The sequence below is a fragment of the Carcharhinus amblyrhynchos genome, chromosome 25, assembly GCF_965287045.1.
Source record: "Carcharhinus amblyrhynchos chromosome 25, sCarAmb.v2.hapA, whole genome shotgun sequence".
NCBI classification, from domain to species: domain Eukaryota; kingdom Metazoa; phylum Chordata; class Chondrichthyes; order Carcharhiniformes; family Carcharhinidae; genus Carcharhinus; species Carcharhinus amblyrhynchos.
In genome coordinates, this window is record NC_137348.1 from 6,260,663 (window position 1) to 6,286,856 (window position 26,194).

At 45.9% G+C, this 26,194-nt stretch overlaps 1 protein-coding gene across 1 annotated transcript in view; it reads right to left on the reverse strand.

Moving 5' to 3' along the window:
• col27a1b (collagen, type XXVII, alpha 1b) overlaps positions 1-26,194 on the reverse strand; it is a 576,392-nt gene that overhangs the window by 476,309 nt on the left and 73,889 nt on the right. The window contains exon 4 of the mRNA XM_080211775.1: positions 10,406-10,459. Within this exon, the coding sequence (XP_080067901.1) occupies positions 10,406-10,459 (54 nt within the window). The remainder of the gene's footprint in view (positions 1-10,405; positions 10,460-26,194) is intronic.

Below are 26,194 nucleotides of genomic sequence, written 5' to 3' on the forward strand. Positions count from 1 at the left end.
ATCGTTAGGCTATTAATCCAGAAACTCAGCTCATGTTCTGGGGACCCAGGTTCGAATCCTGCCACAGCTGATGGTGGAATTTAAATTCAATTTAAAAAAAATCTAGAATTAAGAATCTACTGATGACCATAGGACATAGAAGCAGGAATAGCCCTTTGAGCCAACTCCGCCATTCATTTTGATCATGGCTGATCATTGAATTCAATATCCTGATCCCTCCCCTTCCCCCCATATCCCTTGATCCCTTTAGCCCCAAGAGCTATATCTAATTTCTTCTTGAAATCACACAACATTTTGGCTTCAACCACTTTCTGTAGTAGTGAATTCCACACATTTCCCACTCTCTGGGTGAAGAAATTTCTCTTCACCTCAGTTCTAAAGGGTTTACCTCTTACCCTCAAACTATGATCCCTAGCTCTGGATTCCTCCCCCGCTCCCCGACCATTGGGAACATTCTATCTTGTCTAAACCTGTTAGAATTTTATAAGTTTCTATGGAGGTTCCCGCTCATCATTGTTGGAAAAATCCATCTGATGTCCTTTAGGGAAGGAAATCTGCCATCCTTACCCGGTCTGGCCTACATGTGACACCAGAGCCACAGCAATGCAGTTGACTCTCAACTGCCCTCGGGCAATTAGAGATGGGCAGTAAATGCTGGCCCAGCCAGCGATGCCCATGTCCAATGAATAAATACAAAATAAAAGACAAACTCTGATCAATATGTGGAAGTAAAAGACGTTTTGGCATGGATGTTTTAGAATCAGTTCCTGATTATCGATGCAGTAGGAACTCTTTGGAACTCATTCAGCCTCTAACAGCAAGGAAGAGTGTGCTTGTCAAATGATTGATAAAGGACCAGAATGTAAGGAACTGCCAAACGATGAGTACATTCCTCAGGATATTTTCCACTGATGTGTTGCCTCGGTTGTTGGCATGCGTCTCCTATATGTTAACATTGGTATCTGGGGCCCTCACGTCACACAAGTATCCTTGAAGCAGAGCTACGGGAAATCCAATTGTTCTTTTGTTCCCGTCTACCTCCCCACACTGAATATTCTTGGGAATGTGTCCATCGCCCATCCTGCGAATGTGACCAAGTCAGTCAAGTTGTCTCAGTTTGATGGACGTTGGCATACTTGGGAATTTTACCTTCACAGGACGTGTGATGTTGTCCTTTCATGAGGTGCCCAGAATGTGCTGCAGATACGGTGGCACAGTGGTTAGCACAGCTGCCTCACAGCGCCAGGGACGTGGGTTTGATTCCCGCTGTGATGGTGGGCAGAGCAGGAAAATTCTGCCCTGGAATCCTTACAGTGCAGAAGGAGGCCATTTGGCCCATCGAGTCTGCACCGACCACCAGTCCACTCAGGCCCTATTCCCGTAACTTCACATATTTACCTTGCTAATCCCTCTGACATTAAGATCAATTCAGCATGGCCAAGCAACCTAACCTGCACATTTTTGAACTGTGGGAGGAAACCGGGACACCTGGAGAAAACCCACACAGACACGGGGAGAATGTACAAACTCCACACAGACAGTGACCCAAGCCAGGAATGGAACACAGGTCCCTGGCACTGTGAGGCAGCAGTGCTAACCACTGTGCCACCATGCCGCCCTAGGTCTATATTCCCTGGCGTTCTGAAGAACGAGAGGTGATCCAATTGAAACATATAAAATTGTTAAGGGTCTCGGCCAACTCACAAAACCCACATGAATAAACAATCCTGAGGACTAAGATGTTGGTTTCTGAGGTCTGTGTTCTCAGCACCTTGCTGTACACCAGTAAAACATACAGCTAACGAGAGGGAGGTCAACATTTTTCATAGCACCATAGAATCCCTACAGTACAGAAGGAGGCCATTCAGTCCATCAAGTTTGCACCAAGTGTCTGAAAGAGCATCTCACCAAGGCTTACCCTTGCACCCTACCCCTGTAAACCCGTACATTTGGCATGACTAATGCCCCTAACTTGCACATCTTTGGACATTAAGGGCAATTTAGCATGGCCAGTCCACCTAATCCACACATTTTTGGAGTGTGGGAGGAAACTGGAGCACCCGGAGAAAACCCACGCAGACACGGGGAGAACGTGCAAACTCCACCCAGACAGTGACCTGAGGTCAGAATTGAACCCGAACCCCTGGTGTTGTGAGTCAACATTGCTAACCACTTTGCTACCCTTAAATGTATATATAAACGTCTTCCAGATTAAGTTCAAACTTCACACTGCGCTGAAAAGATATTGCTCCTGGATTGTTACCGAGTTAAGGCAGGTGGATAGAGTTCAGATTGTAGTCAGCCATGATCTCACTGAACCGAATAGGCCCAAGGGGCCAAATGATCTTTTCTTATTGTTATCTCTTCTATCTTGTTTTTTTTAATTCACTCAGTGGATGTCGCTGGCTAGGCCAGCATTTATTGCCCCTTGAGAAGGTGGTAGTGAACTGCCTTCTTGAGCTGCTGTAGTCTGTTTGGTGTAGCTACACCCTGGTGCTGTTAACCCAAAAACATAGAAAATAGGAGTTGGAGTAGGCCATTTGGCCCTTTGAGTCTGCTCTGCCATGCATTATGATCTTGGTTGATCATCCAACTCAATAACCTGATCCCGCCTACGCCCCCCCATCCCTTGATCTCCTACACCCCCAAGTGCTCTTTCTAACTCCTCATTACAAACACACAATGTTATGACCTCAACTACTTTCTGTGGCAGCGAATTCCACAGGCTGACCACTCTGTAGAAATTTCTCCTCATCTCAGTCCAAAAGGGTTTACTCTGTATTCTCAGACTGTGACCCCTGGTTCTGGACACCATCCTCCCTACATCTACCCTGTCTATTCCTGTTAGAATTTTACAGGTTTCTCTGAGATTCCCCCTCCATTCTTCTAAACTCCAGTGAATAACAATCTTAACCGAATAAATCTCTCCTTAGACGTCACTCCCACATCAATCTGGTAAACCTTCAATGCGCTCCCTCTGGAGTAAGAACATCCCTCCTCAAATAAGGACACCAAAACTGCACACAATATTCCAGGTGTGGCCTCACCAAGGGCCTATATAATTGCAGCAAAACATCCCTGCTCTTGTACTGAAATCCTCTTGCGATGAAGGCTAACACACTTTTACTGCATGCTTATCTTCAGCGACTGGTGTGTGACGACATCCAGGTCTTGTTGCACATTCCCCTCTCTTAGTTTTTAACCATTCAAACGATCTGCCTTCCTGTTCTTGTTAGTGAAGTGGATATCCCCACACTATCCTGCATCTGCTTTGCACTTGCCTACTCACTCACTTGTCTAAATCACGCTGAAAAATCTCTGCATCCTCCTTCCAGCTCGCTCTCCCACACAGATTTATGTCATCAGCAAATCTGGAGATATTGCACTTAGTTCTCTCACCTGTTAAGGAGGAGTTCCAAGATTTTGACCCAGCGACAGTAAGGGAATGGGGATATATTTCCAAGTGAGTGGCTTGGAGGGGAACTCTTAGACTGTGCTACTGGGGCGGCACGGTAGCACGGTGGTTAGCACTGCAGCTTCACAGCTCCAGGATCCTGGGTTCAATTCCCGGCTCGGGTCACTGTCTATGTGGAGTTTGCACATTCTCCTCGTGTCTGCATGGGTTTTCTCCGGGTACTCCGGATTCCTCCCACAGTCCAAAGATGTACGGGTTAGGTTGATTGGTCATGCTAAGAAATTGCCCCTTATTATCCAGGGATGCGTACGTTAGAGGGATTAGTGGGTATAACATGTAGGGATCTGGGGGTAGGGCCTGGGTGGGATTGTGTTCGGTGCAGACTTGATGGGCTGAAGGGCCTCTTTCTACACTGTAGGGTTCTATGACTGCAGTGCTCCCATATATCTGTTGTCTGAAGTGAGGTTGGAATGCCAAAAATCAATGATCCTGCTATACTAGTCACAAGTGCAAATGTTAAGGACACTTGAGTGTCTAGACATTAGATAATAGTGTGTTTTCAAGAGCTTGATATCTTGGGTATCCATTCAACACATTCTCGAGTATGCCAGAGTGCTGTCAACAATGGGTGTCCTGAATTTAGCTGCAGTGCCACAGGAAGGCACAGAACAAGACAGCAGAACCTTAAAACTGGAGTTAAGGACATTCTGGGGTGGCATTGGGAAACAGTTGTTCACACAAAGGGTGGAGGAAATTTGGGAATCCCTCCCCACCAACAAGTAGCTGAGGTGAGGGTTCAATTAAAAATTTCAAATCTGAGATTGATCGATATTTCTCTGCCTAGTGTACAAAATGGTTACAAGATCAGAACATGTGGTCGGAGTTAACAAGTTAACCCTGGTCTGACTGAATGGTAGCCATAGTGTGGAGATGCCGGCATTGGACTGGGGTGGGCACAGTAAGATCTCACAACACCAGGTTAAAGTCCAACAGGTTTATTTGAATCACGAGCTTTCGGAGCGCTGCGTCACTCACCTGATGAAGGAGCAGTGCTCTGAAAGCTCGTGATACCAAATAGACCTGTTGGGCTTTAACCTGACTGAATAATGGAACAAGTACGATGGACTGAATGGCCACCTCCTGTTCCAATATTGCTGTATATCAGAAGGCAGCATCCCATGGATGGCACGGTGGTTGGCACTGCTGCCTCACAGCACCAGGGACCTGGGTTCAATTCTCAACTTGGATGACTGGCTGTGTGGAGTTTGCATATCCTCCCCGTGTCTGCGCGGGTTTCCTCCGGGTGCTCCGGTTTCCTCCCACACTCCAAAGATGTGTGGGCTAGGTTGACTGGCCATGCTAAATTGCCCCTTAGTGTCCCAAAATGCATAGGTTAGATGGGGTTAGCCAGGGTAAATGTGCAGGGTTACAGGGATAGGGTAGAGAAGGGGGCTTGGGTAGGATACTTGGGTAGGATAGGTCAGAGAGTTGGTGCAGATTTGATGGATTGAATGGACTCCTTCTGCACAGTAGGGATTCCATCATAAGAATTAGGCCATTATTTATAATTACATTATTATTGTGGGTGATTGAATAGACTGCTTCTGTACTTGGAGTTTAGAAGGCTGAGGGGGGATCTTATAGAGACGTATAAGATAATGAAGGGGATAGATAGGGTAGAGGTAGAGAGATTCTTCCCGCTTAGAAAGAGTAGCAGAACTAGAGGACACAGCCTCAAAATAAGGGCGGCAGTTTAGATCGGAGTTGAGGAGGAACTTCTTCACTCAAAGGGTGGTGAATCTCTGGAATTCTCTGCCCATTGAAGTGGTGGAGGCTACCTCGCTAAATATATTTAAGTCACGGGTAGATAGATTTCTGATAGAGAAGGGAATTAAGGGTTATGGGGAGAAAGCGGGAAAGTGGAACTGATCCACTTCAGATCAGCCATGATCTTATTGAATGGCGGGGCAGGCTCGAAGGGCTAGATGGCCTACTCCTGCTCCTATTTCTTATGTTCTTAGGTGATACTGATTTTTCATGAAGTGGAGATGTCGGTGTTGGACTGGGGTGGACGAGATCAGAGGTCACACGACACCAGGTTAGAATCCAACAGGTTTATTTGAAATCGCGAACTTTCAGAGCGCTACTCCTTCATCAGGTGAAGAGATTTTTTTTTGTGATGTACCATTGGATCTTATTATTTCTAGTGTTATATCTGTTTCCTGACAACGGCTCCAAACTCAGAATCGTAAGCTAAGTATGAACTCGTCATAGGAACTATTGGGTAGGCCGCATGATTTAGTGTCCCTGGCAAGGATGGAATATTTTTAAAATGCACTTAAAAGACTGTGGGTTGTGTCCCTGAGTAAAACCTCCCATACGCGCACTTGTCCCATGAACCTCTGCACTGGGAGCTCTAACTGATAAAAGCTGCCTCTGTAAACTGACCTCCCCGCTGAAGAGATCCACCTCCCAGTCTCCCGAGTTCAGCAGCTGTGGAACGTTTACATAGTTCAACAAAACCAGCGCCTACCTCATGCGATCCGAAATCTGCAGAGTATCATCTCAATCTGATTTGCCTCAACACAGATTGCATGACAACTGCCCAAAAAAAAATTGCAAAGGGTCGGTTAATTGCGCTGCCCTCTCATCACTGACTCCTGAAGCTGAACGAATATACAAACCATTACAGCAGAGAAACGGTTCACTCTCTCAGGAGCTCGATAATGGTTCCGTACTGGCTTCGCCGCAAGTATGATGTGGGGATGCCAGTATTGGACCGGGGTAAACACAGTAAGAAGTCTCACAAGACCAGGTTAAAGTCCTTAACACCAGGTTAAAGTCCAACAGGTTTATTTGGTAGTAAACACCACTAGCTTTTGGAACGCTGTTCCTTCGACAGGTGAGCGGAGAGTTCTGATCAGAAACAGGGCATATAAAGGCACACACAGTTTACAGAATACTGATTAGAATGCAAGTCAATTTAGCATGACCTAACCCGCACATCTTTAGAGTGTCGGAGGAAATAATAGCAGATTAGCTGTAAAGACTCGCAAACTAATCAGTATTCTGTAAACTGTGTGTGCCTTTATACGCTCTGTTTCTGATCAGAACTCCCCACTCACCTGATGAAGGAATAGCGTTCTGAAAGCTAGTGGCGTTTACTACCAAATAAACCTGTTGTACTTTAACCTGGTGTTGTGAGACTTCTTACTGTGTTTGCTGCAAGTAAGCAGATGGCCTTAAACTTGGGCATTTTCTTGAAGAAGAATGAATAAGACTGCGAGAAATAATACGTTTAAAATGGTCTATTATCCAGACTCGAAATGTTGGCTCTATTCTCTCTCCACAGACGCTGTCAGACCTGCTGAGATTTCCCAGCATTTTCTGTTCATGTTTCAGATTCCTGCATCCGCAGTATTTTGCTTTTATCTTAATGTTTAAACTGTGTCTGACTTCAGAATGTGATGGTTAGTAGTGATAAAAATGAGGTGATCATGATAGGTGTGAAAAATATCTTCTTAACACTTCTCAAGCAGCTAGCAAAGTTTAAAATTTATTTATTAGTGTCACAAGTAGGCTTACATTAACACTGCAATGGATTTACTGTGAAAATCTCCTGGTCGCCTGTCCCTAGTTGCCCTTGAACTGAAATATTTAAGAGTTAATCACACTGCTGTGGCTCTGGGGTCATGTGAGGCCAGACCAGGTAAGGACAGCAGATTTCCTTCCCTAAAGGCATCAGTGAACCAGATGGGTTTTTCTGACAATGGTTTCATGGTCATCAGTAAATTCTTAATTCCAGATATTTTAATTGAATTCAAATTCCACCATCTGCCGTGGTGGGATTCAAACTCAGGTTCCCAGATCATTAGCTGAGTTTCTGGATTAATAATCTAATGATAATGCCACTAGCCATCACCTCTCCAAAAAAGATGTTAGAAATGAGAAGGTTTGTCTGATACTCTGTACCTAAATTCATAGAATAGAATTCCTACAGAGCAGAAAGAGGCCATTCAGCCCATCAAGTCTGCACCGACCACAATCTCACCCAGGCCCTGTTCCCATAACCCCACATATTTACCCTGCTAGTCCCCCTAACACAAGGGTCAAATTAGCATGGCCAATCAACCTAAACCCACACATCTTTAGAGTGTCGGAGGAAACTGAAGAAAACCCATGCAGACATGGGGAGAATGTGCAAACTCCGCACAGACAGCCACTCGAGGCTGGAATTGAACCAGGGCCCCTGAGGCTGCGAGGCAGCTGTGCTAACCATTGTGTCACCGTGCTGTCCGTTAAGATTGTAGTTCAATGATTCACTGCTAATTTGCTCGTGTTTTCTTATGTCTACTTGGGTTAATATTCTACATTGGACCATTTCCCAGGTCTCACTTGCAGTTGTCTAAGTTTTATATATTGCAAAACGTACACATTTTCCTTCAGTCACTTACAATGCTATTTTCACAATTTTTATGTACACCTCACCATTACATCAGTTTCGATAAAACGTACATTTCATTTACAAATTGCAGTGCCTATCTTGGCCGAGCCGCAGGATAAACATATGAGTTAAGGCCGCTTGCAGATATAATGGGCTTAGTTTATGTTCCAACGTCTGCCTTAACTTATTTCTTTGATTTGACAAGTAGGTTTCTGTGTAAGGAGATGTGACACTGGGCATTTAAGCCAGCATTGTGTCATAGAACATAGAACACTACAGCACAAACAGGCCCTTCGGCCCACAAGTTGCACCGATCACATCCATACCTACCAAGCCATAGAACTATCTGTAACTCCCAATCCCATTAAATTCCATATACTCATCCAGAAGTCTTTTAAAAGACCCCAGTGAGTTCGCCTCTACCACCACCGCTGACGGCAGCCGATTCCACTCACTCACTACCCTCTGAGTGAAAAATTTACCACTAACACCTCCTCTGTACCTGCTCCCCAGCACCTTAAACCTGTGTCCTCTCGTAGCGACCGTTTCAGCCCTGGGAAATAGCCTCCGAGAATCCACCCTATCTATACCTCTCAACATTTTATAAACCTCTATCAGGTCACCTCTCAACCTTCGTCTCTCCAGGGAGAAGAGACCTAGCTCCCTCAACCTAAGGCATGCCTCCCGATCCAGGCAACATCCTGGTAAATCTCCTCTGCACCCTCTCAATAGCCTCCACGTCCTTCCTGTATTGAGATGACCAGAATTGCGCACAGTACTCCAAGTGGGCGCACAGCACTCCAAGTCCAGGGAAAAGCATTTGGCAAACCTCCATTTTGTTGGGTTAATCGGAGCAAAGGATCTGGCTATTTTTGTCAAGTTCTGTGAGGCACGAAATTTTCGTCTTGTGCGAAGCCAAAGACCCTTTCATTTCCCGGGCCACAATCTTGTTGTAAAATGACCCGCCGAGGTAACAAGTGGACTTTGTAGCAACTGTTTTTGTAGCTGGAAAATGGGTGTACAAGTAGGGTTGGCAACTGTGGTTAAGGATTCTTGGAAGTTTCATCATATGGCTTGCCCTTGCACTGTTGGCCAAAACAACCATCATAAGACCACAAGAAATAGGCAAAGTAAGAAGTCTCACAGCCTTTTTCCATGGATTCACCATTCTCTAGCTAAGTTAAGTTTTATTTATTAGTCACAAGTCGGCTTACATTAACACTGCAATGAAGTTACTGTGAAAATCCCCCAGTCACCAAGCTCCGGTGCCTGTTTGGGTACACTAAGGATGAATTTAGCATGGCCAATGCACCTAACCAGCACGTCTTTCGGACTGTGGGAGGAAACCGGAGCACCCGGAGGAAACCCATGCAGACACGGGGAGAACATGCAGACTCCGCACAGACAGTGACCCAAGCCAAGAATTGAACCCAGATCCCTGGTGTTTGGAGGCAGCCGTGCTAAATCACTGTGCCACCATTGCCACCCGTGAATGTGTTCCAGGCTGAGATAGATTTTTAATCAGTAAGGGAATGACGGTTAAAGTTCAACAGGTTTATTTGGAATCACGACCTTTCAGCACACTGCCCCTTCATCAGGTGAACAATGCTCCAAAAGCTCGTGATTCCAAATAAACCTGCTGGACTTTAAGCTGGTGTTGAGAGACTTTCTAATGTGCCCACCCCAGCCCAACGCCAGCATCTCCACATCATAAGAAATAGGAACAAGAGTAGGCCATTTGGCCCATCGAGTCTGCTCCGCCATTCAATAAAATTGTGGCTAATCGGTTATGATAATCCGCAGCTCTTCACTTTTCTGCATTATCTCCATAATCTAGCATTCCCTTACTGATCAAAAATCTTTCTATCCCAGCCTGGAACACACTTATGGACGGCATGGTGGCACAGTGATTTAGCACTGCTGCCTCAAAGCGCTAGGGATCTGGGTTCGATTCCCAGTTTGAGTCACGGAATGTGTGGAGTCTGCATGTTCTCCCCATGTCTGCGTGGGTTTCCTCCGGGTGCTCCGGTTTCCTCCCACAGCCCAAAAGACATGCTGGGTAGCTACATTGGCCATGCTAAATTCTCCCTCAGTGTACCCAAACAGGCGACTCGGGGATTTTCACAGTAACTTCACTGCAGTGTTAATGTAAGCCTACTTGTAACTAATAAATAAAACTTAATTTAGCTAGAGGCTGGGGAATCTATGGAATTCATTGCCACAGAAGGCTGTGGAGACCGGGTCATTGAATGTATTTAAGATAGAAATAGATAAAGTCTTGATTGGTATGGGGATCAAAGGTTACAGGGAAAAGGCAGGAGAATGGGGTTGAGAAACTTATCATCCATGATTGAATGGCAGAGCAGACTCGATGGGCCGAGTGGCCTAATTCTGCTCCATATCTTATGGTCTTATGGAAGCCACTGTTACAATATTGATGCTAAGTTTTGGCTTTTCCCATTGCTTCTCATTCTTGAAAGAGGCTGATAATTAAGCAAAGACTTTCAAGGAGTTAAACTTTAGAACAATCAATTTCAGGCACTTACCCGTGGTCCTCTTTTCCCAGGTGTACCTGGTAGTCCTGGAGGGCCAGGGGGACCCTGTACAGAAACAATTAACATATAAGTATTATATAGTCATTATTCTATCTTTCAGTACAGCAATTAATTCCTAATCCCACTCGAGGTGAGGGAGTTCATGGACTATTTGCCAGAATATCAGTAATACTTTCCGTAGAGAATTAATGATTTTTCAGCGAAAGAACACAGACTTGACAAGGTCGCCTGCTAATGAGGGTCTTAATTGTGACACATTAACTTCCATGCTGAGTGAAAGGATGTAGACAGCACGGTGATGAACTGACTGCTTTTGCAAATCACCGTGGCTGATTGATTCGAAGGCGGCTCACTCTCAGAAACCTGGGACGCTGGCGGAAATCTGTTGTGGGCTGGTTTTTTTCCCACGGAAACGGTGACGAGGTGTCGGGCGGCGCGGTGGCACAGCGGTTAGCACTGCTGCCTCACAGAGCCAGGGACCCGGGTTCGAATCCGGCCTCTGGTCACTGTCTGTGTGGAGCTTGCACGTTCTCACTGTGTCTGTGTGGGTTCCCTCCGGGTGCTCCGGTTTCTTCCCACAATCTGAAGATGTATAGGTTAGGTGAATTGACCATGCTAAATTGCCCCTTAATGTCCAAAGATGTGTGGGTCAGGTTGATTGGCCATGCTAAATTGCCCCTTACTGTCCAAAGATGTGCGGGTTAGCTAGATTGGCTATGCTAAATTGTCCCTTAGTGTCCAACGATGTGCGGATTACGTTGATTGGCCATGTTAAATTGGCCCTTAGTGTCCAAAGATGTGTGGATTAAGTTCATTGGCCGTGCTAAATTGGCTCTTAGTGTCCAAAGATGTGTGGGTTGGCTAGTTTGGCTATGCTAAATTGCGCCTTAGTGTCAGAGAGATGAGCAGGGTAAATGTGTGGGGTTACAGGGATAAGGCTTGGGTGGGATTGTTGACAGTGCAAGTTTAATGGGTGGAATGGCCTCCTTCTGCATTATGGGGATTCTGTGACTCTGTGATTCTATGATCTTGCTCATGGTTCTATAACAGCCCTCGCCTGACAAACAGCACCTTAAACTTGTTGGACTGACCAACAAAACCAGATTTAACCTGATTACACCCAAATGGTTACGTAAGAGTTTTCCAAATGTGACTGTGCTGTTATCATGTGTTATTTCTGGAGAAGGGGAAATGGCGGGGGTGGGGAATGGATGGAGCAGCTGCTTGGTCCTGGATGGTGTCGAGCTTCTGGAGTGTTGTTGGAGCTGCACCCCTCCAGGCAAAATAGAAAGAGTGCAGAAAAGACCTATTCGAACATACCAGGACTTGATGGTTTGAGTTATAAGGACAGGCTGGATAGACTGGGAGTTTTTTCTCTGGAGCGTAGGAGGCTGAGAGGTCTATAAAATAATGAGGAGCACCGATCAACTAGATAGTCAATATCTTTTCCCAAAGGTAGGGGAGTCTAAAACTACAGGACATAGGTTTAAGGTGAGAGGGGAGAGATACAAAAAGATCCAGAAAGGTAATTTATTTCACACAGAGGGTAGTGAGTATCTAGAACAAGTTTCCAGAGGTAGTAGTCAAGGCAGGTACAATTTTGTCTCTTAAAAAGTGTTTATACACCTACGTGGTTAAGATGGGTATTAAGGGATATGGGCCAAATGCGGGCAATTAGCTTAGAAGTTAAAAATTAGGGCAGCATGGACAAATTGGGCCAAAGGGCCTGTTTCCATGCTGTAAACCTCTATGACTAAGTAGGGAGTATTCCATTACACTCCTGACTTGTGCTTTGTAGATGGTAGACAGGCTTTTGCCGGGGATGGGGGGCGAGTGGCAGGAGGTTAGTTACTCTCTTGATGCAACAATGAATGATGAGGTTTGACATAATCTGGGATCGGGAAGCATCAGAAACCAACGTCCAGTGACTTTCAGCACAATCCCAATTGTTCCGGAGCTGGAAAATCTCCCCCCAAATATCTCCACCGCTGTTACCATTCATGAGACATGGGCGTCACCGGTTGGCCAGCATTTATTGCCCATCCCTAGTTACTCTTGTTCAGAGGGCAGTTGAGAGTCAACCACAATGCTGTGGCTCTGAAGTCACATATAGACCAGACCAGGTAAGGACAAAAGATTTCCTTCCCTAAAGGACATTAGTGAACCAGATGGGGTTTTTCTGACAATGGCTTCACGGTCATCAGCAGATTCTTAATTCCAGATAACTTTTATTGAATACAAATTCCACCATCTGCTGTGGCAGGATTCGAATCCGAGTCACCAGAAAATTAGTTGTTTCTGAATCAATCTAACGATAATACCACCCTCCCTTCTGAGATGGGTCCTTCTATCTGAGACTCCAGGCACAGGATTTGATTCTTGGACAGACTGTAGACATACTCTGGTGTCTGCTTCACACTTCTATCAGTATGATACCAAAACAGATAAAAGGGAAATATTGCAGAAGCTGGAAGTGAAACAAAAAACAGAAAATGCTGGAAAATCTCAGCCGGTCTGACAGCATCTGTGGGGAAAGAATAGAGCCAACATTTCAAGACTGGGTGACCCTCAGTCAGAGTTAACGAAGGGTCGTTTAGACCTGAAAAGTTGGCTCCATTCTGTCTCCACAGATGCTGTCAGACCCGCTGAGATTTTCCAGCATTTTCTGTTTGTGTTCCACCAAAACAGATTACAGAATCAGCACACCGCTCCGAGGCAGAGTTCCAACCTCTCTCTCGTGGGGGTCTAACACATGTCTGACTAAGGTCAGTAGTACATTATCAGTTATGTCTCACATCAGCATGTTCCTTCTGTTAACCCTTTATACCCCACTTCAAGGCAAAGTGGGGAGATCTTTAGCAAAATGACTGGGAGCTTTCTTCAAAAACACTCCAGTAGATAATAAACGGAATTGAAGATGTCCTGGATAATTACATATGTGGATTAGCATGTTTAGAATAAACATGCGTCGCCCTAATATGTTCTGATACATATTGAACACAGGAGTTGGGACGTCCTGTTGAAATTGTAAGGCCATACTTGGCATACTGTGTACAGAATATAAAATATAGAAAGAATATAATTAAACTAGAAAGAGTGCAGAAAAGATTTACTAGGATGTTATCAGGACTTAATGGTTTGAGTTAAAAGGAGAGGCTAGATAGACTGGGACTTTTTTCTCTGGAGCGTAGGAGGCTGAGGGGTGATCTTATAGAGGTCTATAAAATAATGAGGGGCACAGGTCAGCTAGATAGTCAACGTCTTTTCCCAAAGATAAGGGAGTTTAAAACTAAAGCCTATCGTTTAGGATGAGAGGGAAGAGATACAAAAGGATCCAGAGGGGCAATTTTCTCAGAGGGTGGTGAGTGTCTGGAACAAGCTGCCAGAGGTAGTAATAGGGGCGGATATAATTTTGTCTTTTAAAAAGCGTTTAGACAGTTATATGGGTAAGATGGATATAGAGGGATATGGGCCAAATGCGGGCAATTAGGGGTTTAAAAAAGGCAGCATGGACAAGTTGGGCCGAAGGGCCTGTTTCCATGCTGTAAACCTCTATGACTCTATATTAATGACCTGGACTTGCGTATACTTGAACATACAGACCTTAATTTCAAAGTCTGTGGATGATAGAAAGCTCAACAATGTACTGGATAGTAAGGAGTTTAGTAAGAGACTTCTTACAAACTCATTTAGTGATATGGGTGCCATTGGCTAGGAAAGCATTTATTGCCCATCCCTAATTAAATTTTCAATTTATTTATTTGTTTCATCAGTAGGCTTACATTAACACAGCAGTGAAGCTACTGGGAAAATCCCCCAATGACCACACTCCGGTGCCTGTTCGGGTACACTGAGGGAGAATTTAACATGGCCAATGCACCCTAACCAGCACGTCTTTCAGACTGTGGGAGGAAACCGGAGCACCCAGAGGAAACCCATGCAGACACCGGGAGAATGTGCAGACTCCACACAGTGACCCAAGTCGGGAATCAAACCCGGGTCCCTGGTGCTGTGAGGCAGCAGTGCTAACCACTGTGCCAACATGCTGCCCTTAATCACATAGAAACATAGAACATAGGAGCAGGAGGAGGCTTTTGCCCCTTCAAGCCTGTGCCACCATCTATCACCATCATGGCCAATCATCCAACTCAATAGCCTAATCCTGCTTTCTCCCCATAACCTTTGATCCCATTCACTCCAAGTGCTATATCCAACCAACTCTTGAATACATTCAATGTTTTGGCATCAGCTACTTCCTGTGGTAATGAATTCCACAGGCTCACCACTCTTTGGGTGAAGAAATGTCTCCAATTGTCCTGTGGTGGTGGTGGTGAGCTGCCTTCTTGAACCGCTGCAGTCCATGAGGTGTAGGTACACCCACAGTGTGGTTAGGGAGGGAGTTCCAGGAATTTGACCCGGCAACAGTGAAGGAACGGCTGATATATTTCCAAATCAGGATGGTGAGAGGGAAATATATTGCTGTTCAGGAGGACATAAATATTATAAGGTAACCAATGGTAACATGCTCTGAGTGTCAACTGATCTGGTAGACAATGGCAAAGTGATGTGGTGGTCAGCTGACCAGGTAGAAATAGAAAGCAGGTATGGATTGCAGTGAGCTGGTGTGGCCCAGGACATGGTCTAAGCATTGGTGTAATGAAGTTTCTTTATTAAGCATTTTTCCTTGATTTACTTTGTGAAGTTAGTCTTTTTTATTGTTTGCAACTGAAGCATCTTTATCAATGAACAATACCTATCTTATCTATGAACAATAGACAGACTGATAAAATGGGCAGATGAACATAGCAGATCGATTTTTCACTTAGAGAAGTCTGAGGTGATGTATTTCGACAGGAAGAATGGGGAAAGACAATATGAACTCAGAGACCGGTGGTCTGCACACAAATCTCTGAAGGTGCCAGGGAAAGGCCTGTTTTACGAGCACTGGCTTTACTAATAGAGTAAAAACGCAAGAATGCTGTGCTTACACATTGATTAAACTCTGATTAAACTCTGATTAGGCCACAGGTGGAGTGGTTTAGAAACCACAGGAAGGGCGCCAAGATCCTGGGGAGGAGATTTAATACTAGGGATGGATGATCGTCATATGAAGAGATACAGGGGTTGCCGTCCCCCGAGCAGAGGAGGTGAAGGGGATATTTTATAGCAGTATTCCAAATCATGAGTGGTTTTTGACAGATAAATAAAGAGAAACTTACTGGCGCCAAAAGGCTCAGGTAAGCAAAAGGCCCAGGTTTAAGGTGATTGGCAAATTTTTTTTAAAAAAACAGAATAAGTTGTTTTGATCTAAGTCATGATCTAACAGTGCAGGTTCAATTTCCTATGGAATAACTTGTTGTGTGAGGTTTATTTATTAGTGCCACTAGTCGGCTTACATTAACGCTGCAATGAAGTTACTGTGAAAATCCCTAGTTGCCACACTCTGGCACGCGTTCGGGTACACTGAGAATTCAGCATGGCCAATGCATCTAACCTGCATATCTTTCAGACTGCGGGAGGAAACTGGAGCCCCCGGTGGAAACCTGCGCAGACACAGGGAGAATGTGTAGGCAGCGACCCAAGCTGGGGATTGAACCCGGGTCCCTGGCACTGTGAGGCAGCAGTGCTAACCACTGTGCCACCGTGCCAGAACAGCTGTGGAATACTGACATTCTTACAACTGTTAGAATTAGGTGCAGGAGTAGGTCATTTTCTCCCTCGAGCCTGCTCTCCCATTCAGTAAGATTATGGCTGATCTGATTGCAACCTCAACCTCATATTCCTGCCAACCCCCCCCCCAATAACCTCTCCCCCGATAACCTTTCACCTCCTTGAATCTTTCTAGTTCTGCCTTAAAAATATTCAAAGACTCTGTTTCCAAAGATGCACCATCCTCTGAGATAAAACATCTCTCCTCATCTCTGTCTTAAAGAATAACCCCTTATTTTTAAACAGTGAGTCCCTAGTTTCAGATTCTCCGACAAGAGGGAACACCCCCTCCACACCCACCCTGTCAGTAACCCCTTCAGATCTTAAAGGTTTTGATCAAGCTGTTTCTTACTCTTCAAGCGTAACCTCCCAACCTTTCCTCACAAGACAACCCACCCATTCTCTAAACCTTCTCTGAACTGAATTCAAATTCCACAATCTGCCGTGGCAGGATTTGAACCCGGTTCCCCAGGACACTAGTTGAGTTTCTGGATTAATAGTCAAGTGATAATACCTCTGGGCATCGCCTCGCCAATGTCTGTGTGGGTTTCCTCCGGGTGCCCCAGTTTACAGTCCAAAGATGTGTGGATTAGGTTGACTGGCCATGCTAAACTGACCTGGTGCCAGGGGGATTAGCAGGGTAAATGTGTGGGGTTATGGGAATAGGGCCTGGGTGGGATTGTGATTGATGCAGACTCGATGGGCCGAATGGCCATGCTAAATTGCCCCCTAGTGTCCAAAGATGTGTAGGTTAACAGGGTAAATATGTAGAGTTACGAGGATAGGGCCTGGGTGGGATTGTTATTGGTGCAAGCTTGATGGGCCAAATGGCCTCCTTCTATACTGAAGGGATTCTAGGACACGCCACGCACCCCGGACATTCTCTCTTCCACCTTCTTCCGTCAGGAAAAAGATACAAAAGTCTGAGGTCATGTACCAACCAACTCAAGAACAGCTTCTTCCCTGCTGCTGTCAGACTTTTAAATGGACCTACCTCGCACTAAGTTGATCTTTCTCTACACCCTATGAATGTAACACTACATTCTGCACTCTCTCCTTTTGTTCTCTATGAACGGTTTACTTTGTAGTGCGCAAGGAACAATACTTTTCACTGTGTACTATTACATGCGAGAATAATAAATCAAATCAAATGAGATTTGTAAGAAAAGTTCAAAATCACAAGGGGTCAGGACAGATAGAAAGAAATCGTCCTGATTAGCACCATTGTCAAGAGTTGAGGGACACCGACTTAAGGGGATCAGCAATAGATGCAACAAAAAACATGTCGCCCAGCTCCGCAATACTTTTCCCAAGCTGGTGATGGAGGCGGAAATAAGCAACAGGGATTTGGGTAATTATCTGAAGAGGAAAGATTTGCAGGTCTTATTGTGTGGCGTAATTCCTAAATATTCCGAACATATTCCTGTTAGTGTCCTTCCTGTTGTGGGTGCCATTAAGGTACAATGTGCTTGTTTATTCATGCTTATCACATGTTACTTCAGGATATTAAGATGTAGGTTAGATAGTATTTAGTGTTTGCTTTATTGACTCTTGCATTGTACATTTACTCTTGTTTTAAACAGTGGAAAGATTTGCAGGAGAAGGCTGGGGGAGTATTGGATTAGTTGCGTTGCTCTTGCAGAGAATTCTCATGGACACGATGGGCTGAATGGCCTCCTCCTGGTCTGTCACCATTTCTATGATTCTAGGTTGCTGGCTAAATGGTAGCAAAGTAGATCCGTAAGCAAATAAAAATGTATTTGTTGCAGATCAGTATCGGGTGATACAATGAAATCAATTTTCAAGAGTAACCAACAAGATTTCCCATACAATAACTGACTAAATAACAGTCTGTGTGGATTCAGAACGCAGTCCAACGCCGGCATACCCACATCATGGATTCAGAAGACCAGGGGCTTGTGAGAACAACCTGCATCAGTCTCTTGGAGGAAACCCAACAGATTGCTTTCCAATATCATTGACAATATTCTGCACAGAATTCTGCTACCCAAACCTAAAGCAACGGCAATCAAGAAACACGCAGCAATATATGAAAAATTGGCAGAATGGTGACAGGAAGTAATCAGTCAATATTCTGACCTCTGGGAGCAGGTAGAGACACACAGATTCGGCACAGTGGCAAGCACTGCTGCCTCACAGTGCCAGAGACCCAGGGTGGCACAGTGGTTAGCACTGCTGCCTCACAGTGCTACAGACCCAGGGTGGCACAGTGGCACAGTGGTTAGCACTGCTGCCTCACAGTGCCAGGGACCCAGATTCAATTCCGGCTCGGGTCACTGTTTGGAGTTTGCACATTCTCCCCATGTCTGCGTGGGTTTCCTCTCACATTCCAAAGATGTGCTGCTTAGGTGGATTGGCCGTGCTAAATTGCCCCTTACTGTCAGGGGAATTAGCAGGGTAAATACGTGGGGTTACGGGGATAGGGTCTGGGTGGGAATGTGGTCGGCGCAGGGTCAAATGGCCTCCCTTTTGTGCTGTAGGGATTCTATCTCAAGGATGCTGCAGGCACCTCCCATTGCTGTGAAAATTAAGGATCTCCTAACTCTATTATGGAAAAGGTGGATCCCAGGAAAACACTCTTGACACCTAAGCCAAAAGTGACCACCAGGGATTTTTCATCCTTTTGCTTCCAGTTTGCAGCAAGAACTGGCACTGCCACCTGAACCCTTGATGGGCACTTGAAAATGCGCAGTGAAAAAATAACCTTTGGTTATTTGATGTGGAGTGTTACGCTTCACACTGGTTAGCACAGAAACTGAATACAACCAGCATAAAGTCAGGATTTTCCAAAGACGGAAGCCAAAATCCGGATGAAAGTAGCTTTACAAAACCGCAAGATTCACACCAAAAAACCTCTTATATATCCAACTTTTATAGGTGATGTTTTTTCAGTATTGCATAACGTTTTGGACATTCGTTATGTTATAATATTATTTCAGTTATCCACACCACAGTGGGAAAGGAGGTGGAACAGTGCGAGGAAATAATCTGGCTTAGGCGTTCCCAGGGTGGCAGTGTCAATTACAAGGGGGGGGGGGGGGGGGGCACAGGTTCAAGGTGAGAGGGGGAAAGTTTAAGGGAGATGTGCGGGGGATCTTCTCACGCAGAGGGTGGTGGGTGCCTGGAACGCGCTGCCAGAGCTGGTGGTGGAAGTAGGCACATACGCAACATTTAAGAGGCATCTGGATGTGTACATGAATAGGGAGGGAATAGAGGGATACACACCGAGTAAGGGACACTTGGAGTATTGTGTGCAGTTTTGGTGTTCTTATCTGGGGAAGGATGTCCTTGCTATAGAGGTAGCACAGCAAATGTTTACCAGGCTGATTCCTGGGATGGCAGGTCTGTCATATGAGGAGAGACTAAGTCGGTTAGGATTGTATTCACTGGAGTTTAGAAGAGTGAGAGGGGATCTCATAGAAACTTATAAAATTCTAACAGGGTTAGAGAGGATAGATTCAGAAAGAATGTTCCCGATGGTGGGGGAGTCCAGAACTAGGGGACATAGTTTGAGGGTAAGGGGTAAATCTTTTAGAACTGAGGTGAGGAGAAATTTCTTCACCCAGAGGGTGGTGAATGTGTGGAATTCACTCCCACGGAAAGTAGTTGAGACCAAAACGTTGTGTGATTTCAAGAAGAAATTAGATATAGCTCTTGGGAACAAAGGGATCGAGGGATGTGAGGGGAAGCAGGGATTTTCGATGATCATAATGAATGGCAGAGCAGGCTCAAAGGGCCAAGTGGCCTACTCCTGCTTCTAGTTTCTATGTTTCTCAAAGGTTTTTATTAGTTTAGTTAGAGCATCATGATCGGTGCAGGTTTGGAGGGCCAAATGGCCTGTCCCTGTGCAGTACTGTTCTTTATTCTTAATTTTAAGTTGTGATTTCTCTGAGAGATCATTGTGAGGAGTTTTTCAAAGATGTATTACTCCAGATTCATGCCCAATGGTAAACTTTTAATTATGCAGGTGCATTGGGTGCAGCTGTAATACACAATACATGCTATTCATTTGAAGTCTCACATTTCACAACTTTACAATGGATACAATGCATCTCATTTTCCTTCCGCGATCCTTTTATGTTCAAATATATTGACTTTGATATAGTTTCAAAGCGCATCAAATTGTTTATTTTTTAACCTCTCCTTTATCTTCCTTTACTACTTGACGGTGTCGATTCTCACCGCAAATCTAAAAAAAAATGCAAGTCTTCCTTTTGTTAAATTATAGTTTCAGGAGGGCTGTTAACACTCTGGCAATGGTCGCTGGCTAACTATGGAGGGCAAAGTGATACTTCTTCCTCAGTTGCTGGTGCCTGTGGGCAGGAGGAACCAGCAGCTAGAAGCGTAACATCCCGACAGCGCAGAAGGCGGCCACTCGGCCCATCGAGTCTGCACTGACTGTCCAAAAGAGCATCCCACCCATTCCCAATTCCCATAACCTCACTAACCTACACATCTTGAGACACTAAGGGGCAATTTAGCGCGGCCAATCCACCTAACCCACACATCTTCAGACTGTGGGAGGAAACTGGAGCACCCAGAGGAAACCCACGCAGACACAAGGAGAATGTGCAAACTCCACACTGACAGTTAGAAGAGCTGCGGTTTGTTTGTTTTACTTTCCCTGGGCTGAGGGATCAAGTTGATTGAATTATTGAATCCCTACAATGCAGAAGGAGGCTATTCAGCCCATCGAGCCTGCACCAACAACCATCCCACCCAGGCCCCTTCTGCATAACCCCACGTATATACCCTGCTAGGCCCCTGACTCACAGGGGCAATTTAACACGGCCAATCTACCCAACCGGGTCACTGTCTTGTGTGGAGTCTGCACGTTCTCCCCTTGTCTGTGTGGTTTTCCTCTGGGTGCTCTGGTTTCAGCCCACAGTCCAAAAGATGTGTGGGTTAGGTGCAATAGTCATGCTGAATTGCACCTTAGTCCCTGGATGTGTAAAATCGAGGGATTAGCGGGGTAAATGTGTGGGGTTGCGGGGATAGGGCCTGAATGGGATTGTTGTCAGTGCAGACTTGATGGGCCGAATGGCCTCCTTCTGCACTGCATGATCCTGTGATACTGACACATCACAAAACCTGCCATTTGTAAAACCAGCAATGGGCTCCTCAGCAGACAGCTGAGTGCCATTCCCAAATATCTTATCTGTAACCGTGATCCTCCCTCACCTATCCATGAGGGTGTGGGGGCATGGGGGAAAGGAGGCTGGCTAGGGGGTGAGGGTGGGTTAGTGCTGGGGGCTGTTAATATGGAAGCTGAAGTGTTTAAATACCTATTCAAGTGTGGCGGATTGGCCATGCTAAATTGCCCCTTAGTCCCGCCCGAGGGCAAGTGACCTTGGCATAGTCCTGTCCTGTCCGCTACAACTGGGGCGGCGCGATGGCACAGTGGTTAGCACTACTGCCTCACAGCACCAGGGACCCGGGTTCAATTCCGGCCTCGGGTCATTGTCTGTGGATAGTTTGCATGTTCTCCCCGTGTCTGCGTGGGTTTCCTCCGGGTGCTCCGGTTTCCTCCCACAGTCCAAAGATGTGCGGGTTAGGTTGGCTGGCCATGCTAAATTGCTCCTTCGTGTCAGAGAGACTAGCAGGGTAAATGTGTGGGGTAATGGGGATAGGATGGGATTGTTGTTGGCACAGACTGAATGGCCTCCTTCTGTACTATAGGGATTCTACAAATTCCCGTGGCGAGTGGGATGGGAAAATTCCAGTCACAGAGAAATAATTTTTCACGTGTTCTTTGATGTTTCAATTTAGCAGCTCAATCATCTAGACAGTTCACATTTCTGCTGGAAGTGCTAATTAAGAGATTATTGTAATTGCAGCATTTAAGAATCTCTGTTTTGATGCTACATATCTCCAAAGGTTGCTTCTTATCTCTCATTCACATCTGTCTGGAATTTAGGATAAACACATTCCTCGCCAGCTTGTCCCACAGCCATAACATACTGCAGGTGGGCTAAACTGGGATGGAGTGGGCCTTCTGTCCCTCATGGGTGAGTAACTCACCTCCTGACTCCCCAGAGTCTGTTCACCACCTACAAGGCACAAGTCAGGAGTGTGATGGAATCTCCCCACTTGCCTGGATGGGTGCAGCTCCAACAACACTCAAGAAGCTCGACACCATCCAGGACAAAGCAGCCCCACTTCATTGGAACCATATCCACAAACATCCACTCCCTCCACCACCGACACTCAGTAGCAGCCGTGTGTACTATCTACAAGTAAAATTCACCAAAGATCCTTAAACAGCACCTTCCAAATCCATGGCCACTTCCATCTAGAAGGACCAGGGCAGCAGATACATGGGGACACCCCCCCCTGCAAGTTCCCCTCCAAACCACTCACCATCCTGACTATTGTTTTGTTCATTCAGGGGATACAAATGTTGATGGCTGGGCCAATATTTATTGCCCATCCCTAATTGCCCTTAAACTGAGTGGAAATACATCAACCGTTGCTCCACTGTCGCTGGGTCATAATCCTGGAACTCCCTCCCTCTACATCAGGGACTGCAGTGGTTCAAGTGGCTCACCACCACTCTCCCCGAGTCTGCGTGGGTTTCCTCCGGGTGCTCCGGTTTCCTCCCACAGTCCGAAAGATGTGCTGGTTAGAGTGCATCGACCCAAACAGGCACCGGAGTGTGGCAACTGGGGTAATTTCACAGTAACTTCATTGCAGTGTTAATGTAAGCCTTACTTGTGACTAATAAATAAACTTTAGTTAAGTTTTTAACTTTCTCAATTGCAATTTGGGATGGGCAATAAATGCTGGCCTAGCCAGCGACACCCACATCCCAATTTTTAAAAATCTAAGTTTTTACGTTTATTATTGTCACAAGTAGGCTTACATTAACACTGCAATGAAGGTAAAATCCCCTAGTCGCTATTTTCCAGCACCTGTCCGGGTGCACTGAGGGGGAATTTAGCACGGACAATGCATCCCACCAGCATGTCTTTTGGACTGTGGGAGGAAACCAGAGCGCTAGGAGGAAACCCTCGCAGACACGGGGAGAATGTGCAAACTCCGCACAGGCAGTGACCCAAAGGGAATCAAACTCAGATCTCTGGCACTGTGAGGCAGCAGTGCTAACTACTGTGCCACCATGCCACCCCTCAGGTGGAAGTTGGACCTTCAGGAGTAGTCAGCCATTCCGGCCCATTCCTGGTTGTAAATCCCAGCAAGGACACATCAGTGGATTCTGTCAGAATTGCTGGGGAAGGGGAAGGAGCAAAGCATCTCAGAGCCACGTAAGTGTGGGGTCTCGAGTAGGGCGGATTGGCTCAGTTTAGGGAAGCAGATAGGGAGGGTGATGCGTTTAATGGGGCAAGCAGGTAGGAAAGGGGAACTGTCTGAGGATCGAGGGTACTATTGTGATCTGATCCGAAAAGGGCGCCCCCAGAGGACAGTACACCCTCTTTCTTCCCACCCTTTGGAAAGGTTAACTTAAAGCAGCTTACCCACTCCTACATAGAATCTGCACGGACTACAATCCCACGCAGGCCCTATCCCCGTAACTCCACTTATCCACCCTGCTCGTCCCCTGGCACTGAGGGGCAATTTAGCACGGCCAAATCAACCGTGTGGGAGGAAACAGGAACATCCAGAGGAAACCCACACAGACATGGGAAGAATGTGCAAACTTCACACAGTCACCCGAGGCCTGATTTGAACCTGAGTCTCTGGCGCTGTAAGTTGGCAGTGCTAACCACCGTGCCACCCATTGGCTGCCTTCGCCAACCATTTTGTGGTGTGGCGATTGTATTATTGGGGTCAACTGGGTTACTAACAAACCCAATCGACCCTGGATTATTGCAATATGGTGGGCAGCTTGCTGCCTTTGGCAACCCCCCCCCTCCACTCTCGCTGTATTATAGAGGTAAGGTTGGGCATGGCCATGCAGGTAGCGGAGGGTGGGCACCCATTCTTCTTTACATTCCTCACCCCCACAGCCAAAAACACGCCTGGCAGGTGCAATGACATTAAGGAGGATGTGACCCTCTTAGAATAGAAGCTCCCTGACTGAGACAGTAATGGCTTGTGTATATAATCGTTGGCACAGCAGTTAGCATTACTGCCTCACAGCACCAGGGACTCAGGTTCGATGCCTGGCTTGGGGCCACAATCTGTGCGGGGTCTGCACATTCTCCCCGTGTCTCTGTGGGTTCCCCCCGGGCACTCCAATTTCCTCCCACAGTCCAAAAGATGTGCTGGTTAGGTGAATTGGCCGTGCTAAATTCTCCCTCGGTGTACCTGAACAGGTGCCAGAGTGTGGTGACTAGGGGATTTTCACAGTAACTTCATTGCAGTGTTAATATAAGCCTTACTTGTGACACTAATAAATAAACTTTAAACATAATGTGGGGTGTCGGGGTTTATACTCTGTACGAGGGACTACCTGTCCAAGTGTTGCTGACTATATAAACACATTTAAGTTTGGTGATGGAACACTGGCCTCGGAGGAGTTATTTCAGCGGAAAACTTGTAAAACGTAGCCCAGTCTTTGCGTCTTGGTCCCTGCTAACAGACGCTGGCATTCCCTCATTGCCACCTGGGCATCTGGCTCCTTGCCCACACTTGGGGGCACAGAGGTTAGCACTGCTGCCTCACAGGGCTAGGGACCCAGGTTCGATTCCCAGCTCGGGCCACTGTCTGTGCGGAGTCTGCACATTCTCCCTGTGTTTGTCTGGGTTTCCCTGCTCCAGTTTCCTCCCACAGTCTGGAAGGCTTGCTGGTTAGGGTGCATTGGCCACGCTAAATTCTCCCTCAGTGTACCCGAACAGGCGCTGGAGTGTGGCGACTAGGGGATTTTCACATTGCAGTGTTAATGACACTAAAATAAATTATTTTAAAAAACCTGGCGAGCATCTTTCCCGCTGATACACATGATGTATACAGCCTTCAGCCACGACAGGGGAGACAGACACAAATTTGAATGGGTCAGCATGTTTCAGCTCAGCTAAGCTGAGCGAAGTATGTTCTTGGTCAGAAAAAACCCAAATAATTCCCGCAGATCAACTCCAGTGCCGAGACTTCCCAATTCGATGGAAAAATTGACCTGGAGAAATACAAAGTCTTTAAACTCAAAGGCAGAAAAACAGATGTGATTCTTCACTCATTCTGGCAATGTGTGTATTTGGGGTTTTCCCTGTGCAATGATAAAAATCTCCAATCACTTTGTTCTTCTATGTTTCTGAAATGGAAACATTTCCAAAGTGCTCCAGTGACTTTATAACTCTTCGTTGAATTTTACAAGACAATTTAAAACAGCAGACGCGCTGCCTGGCCACAGGTGGGGTTAAAAAACATCCAAAACTATAACTTCCCAAGGCACTTAACAGAGGTTTAGCCAGAGACAAACGCACGCAAAGCCAAAGAAGGAGATATTAGTCTTAGTCAGGCAGAAGTGTTTTCAGGAGGGGTATAATGGAAGAATTGTAGGAAGGTTAAATTACCGAACCACAGAAGCCTTACAGTGCAGGAACAGGCCATTTGGTCCATCAAGTCTGTACTGACTCTCCAAAAGAGCATCTTAACCAGGCCCGCCCTTCTGCCAAATCCCCTTAACCCATTTACCATGGCCAATCCCCTTATCCTGCACATCTTTGGACACTAAGGGGTAATTTACCATGGTCAATCCCCTAAACCTGCGCATCTTTGGACACTAAGGGGCAATTTACCACGGTCAATCCCCTAAACCTGCGCATCTTTGGACACTAAGGGGCAATTTACCATGGTCAATCCCCTAAACCTGCGCATCTTTGGACACTAAGGGGCAATTTACCACGGTCAATCCCCTAAACCTGCGCATCTTTGGACACTAAGGGACAATTTAGTATGGACAATGCACTTAAACCTGCACATCTTTGGACACTAACAGTCTATTTACCATGGCCAATCCACTTAACATCACATCCGTTCCAGCGATCAAATCGCATGTTCCTGCAAAGTTTTCCACAAGTTTTATCTTACTGCCACAATATAACTTCTGCAGTTACGTAAAAAAAAATCATTTGAAAGCTGCAACATAATTTCTTG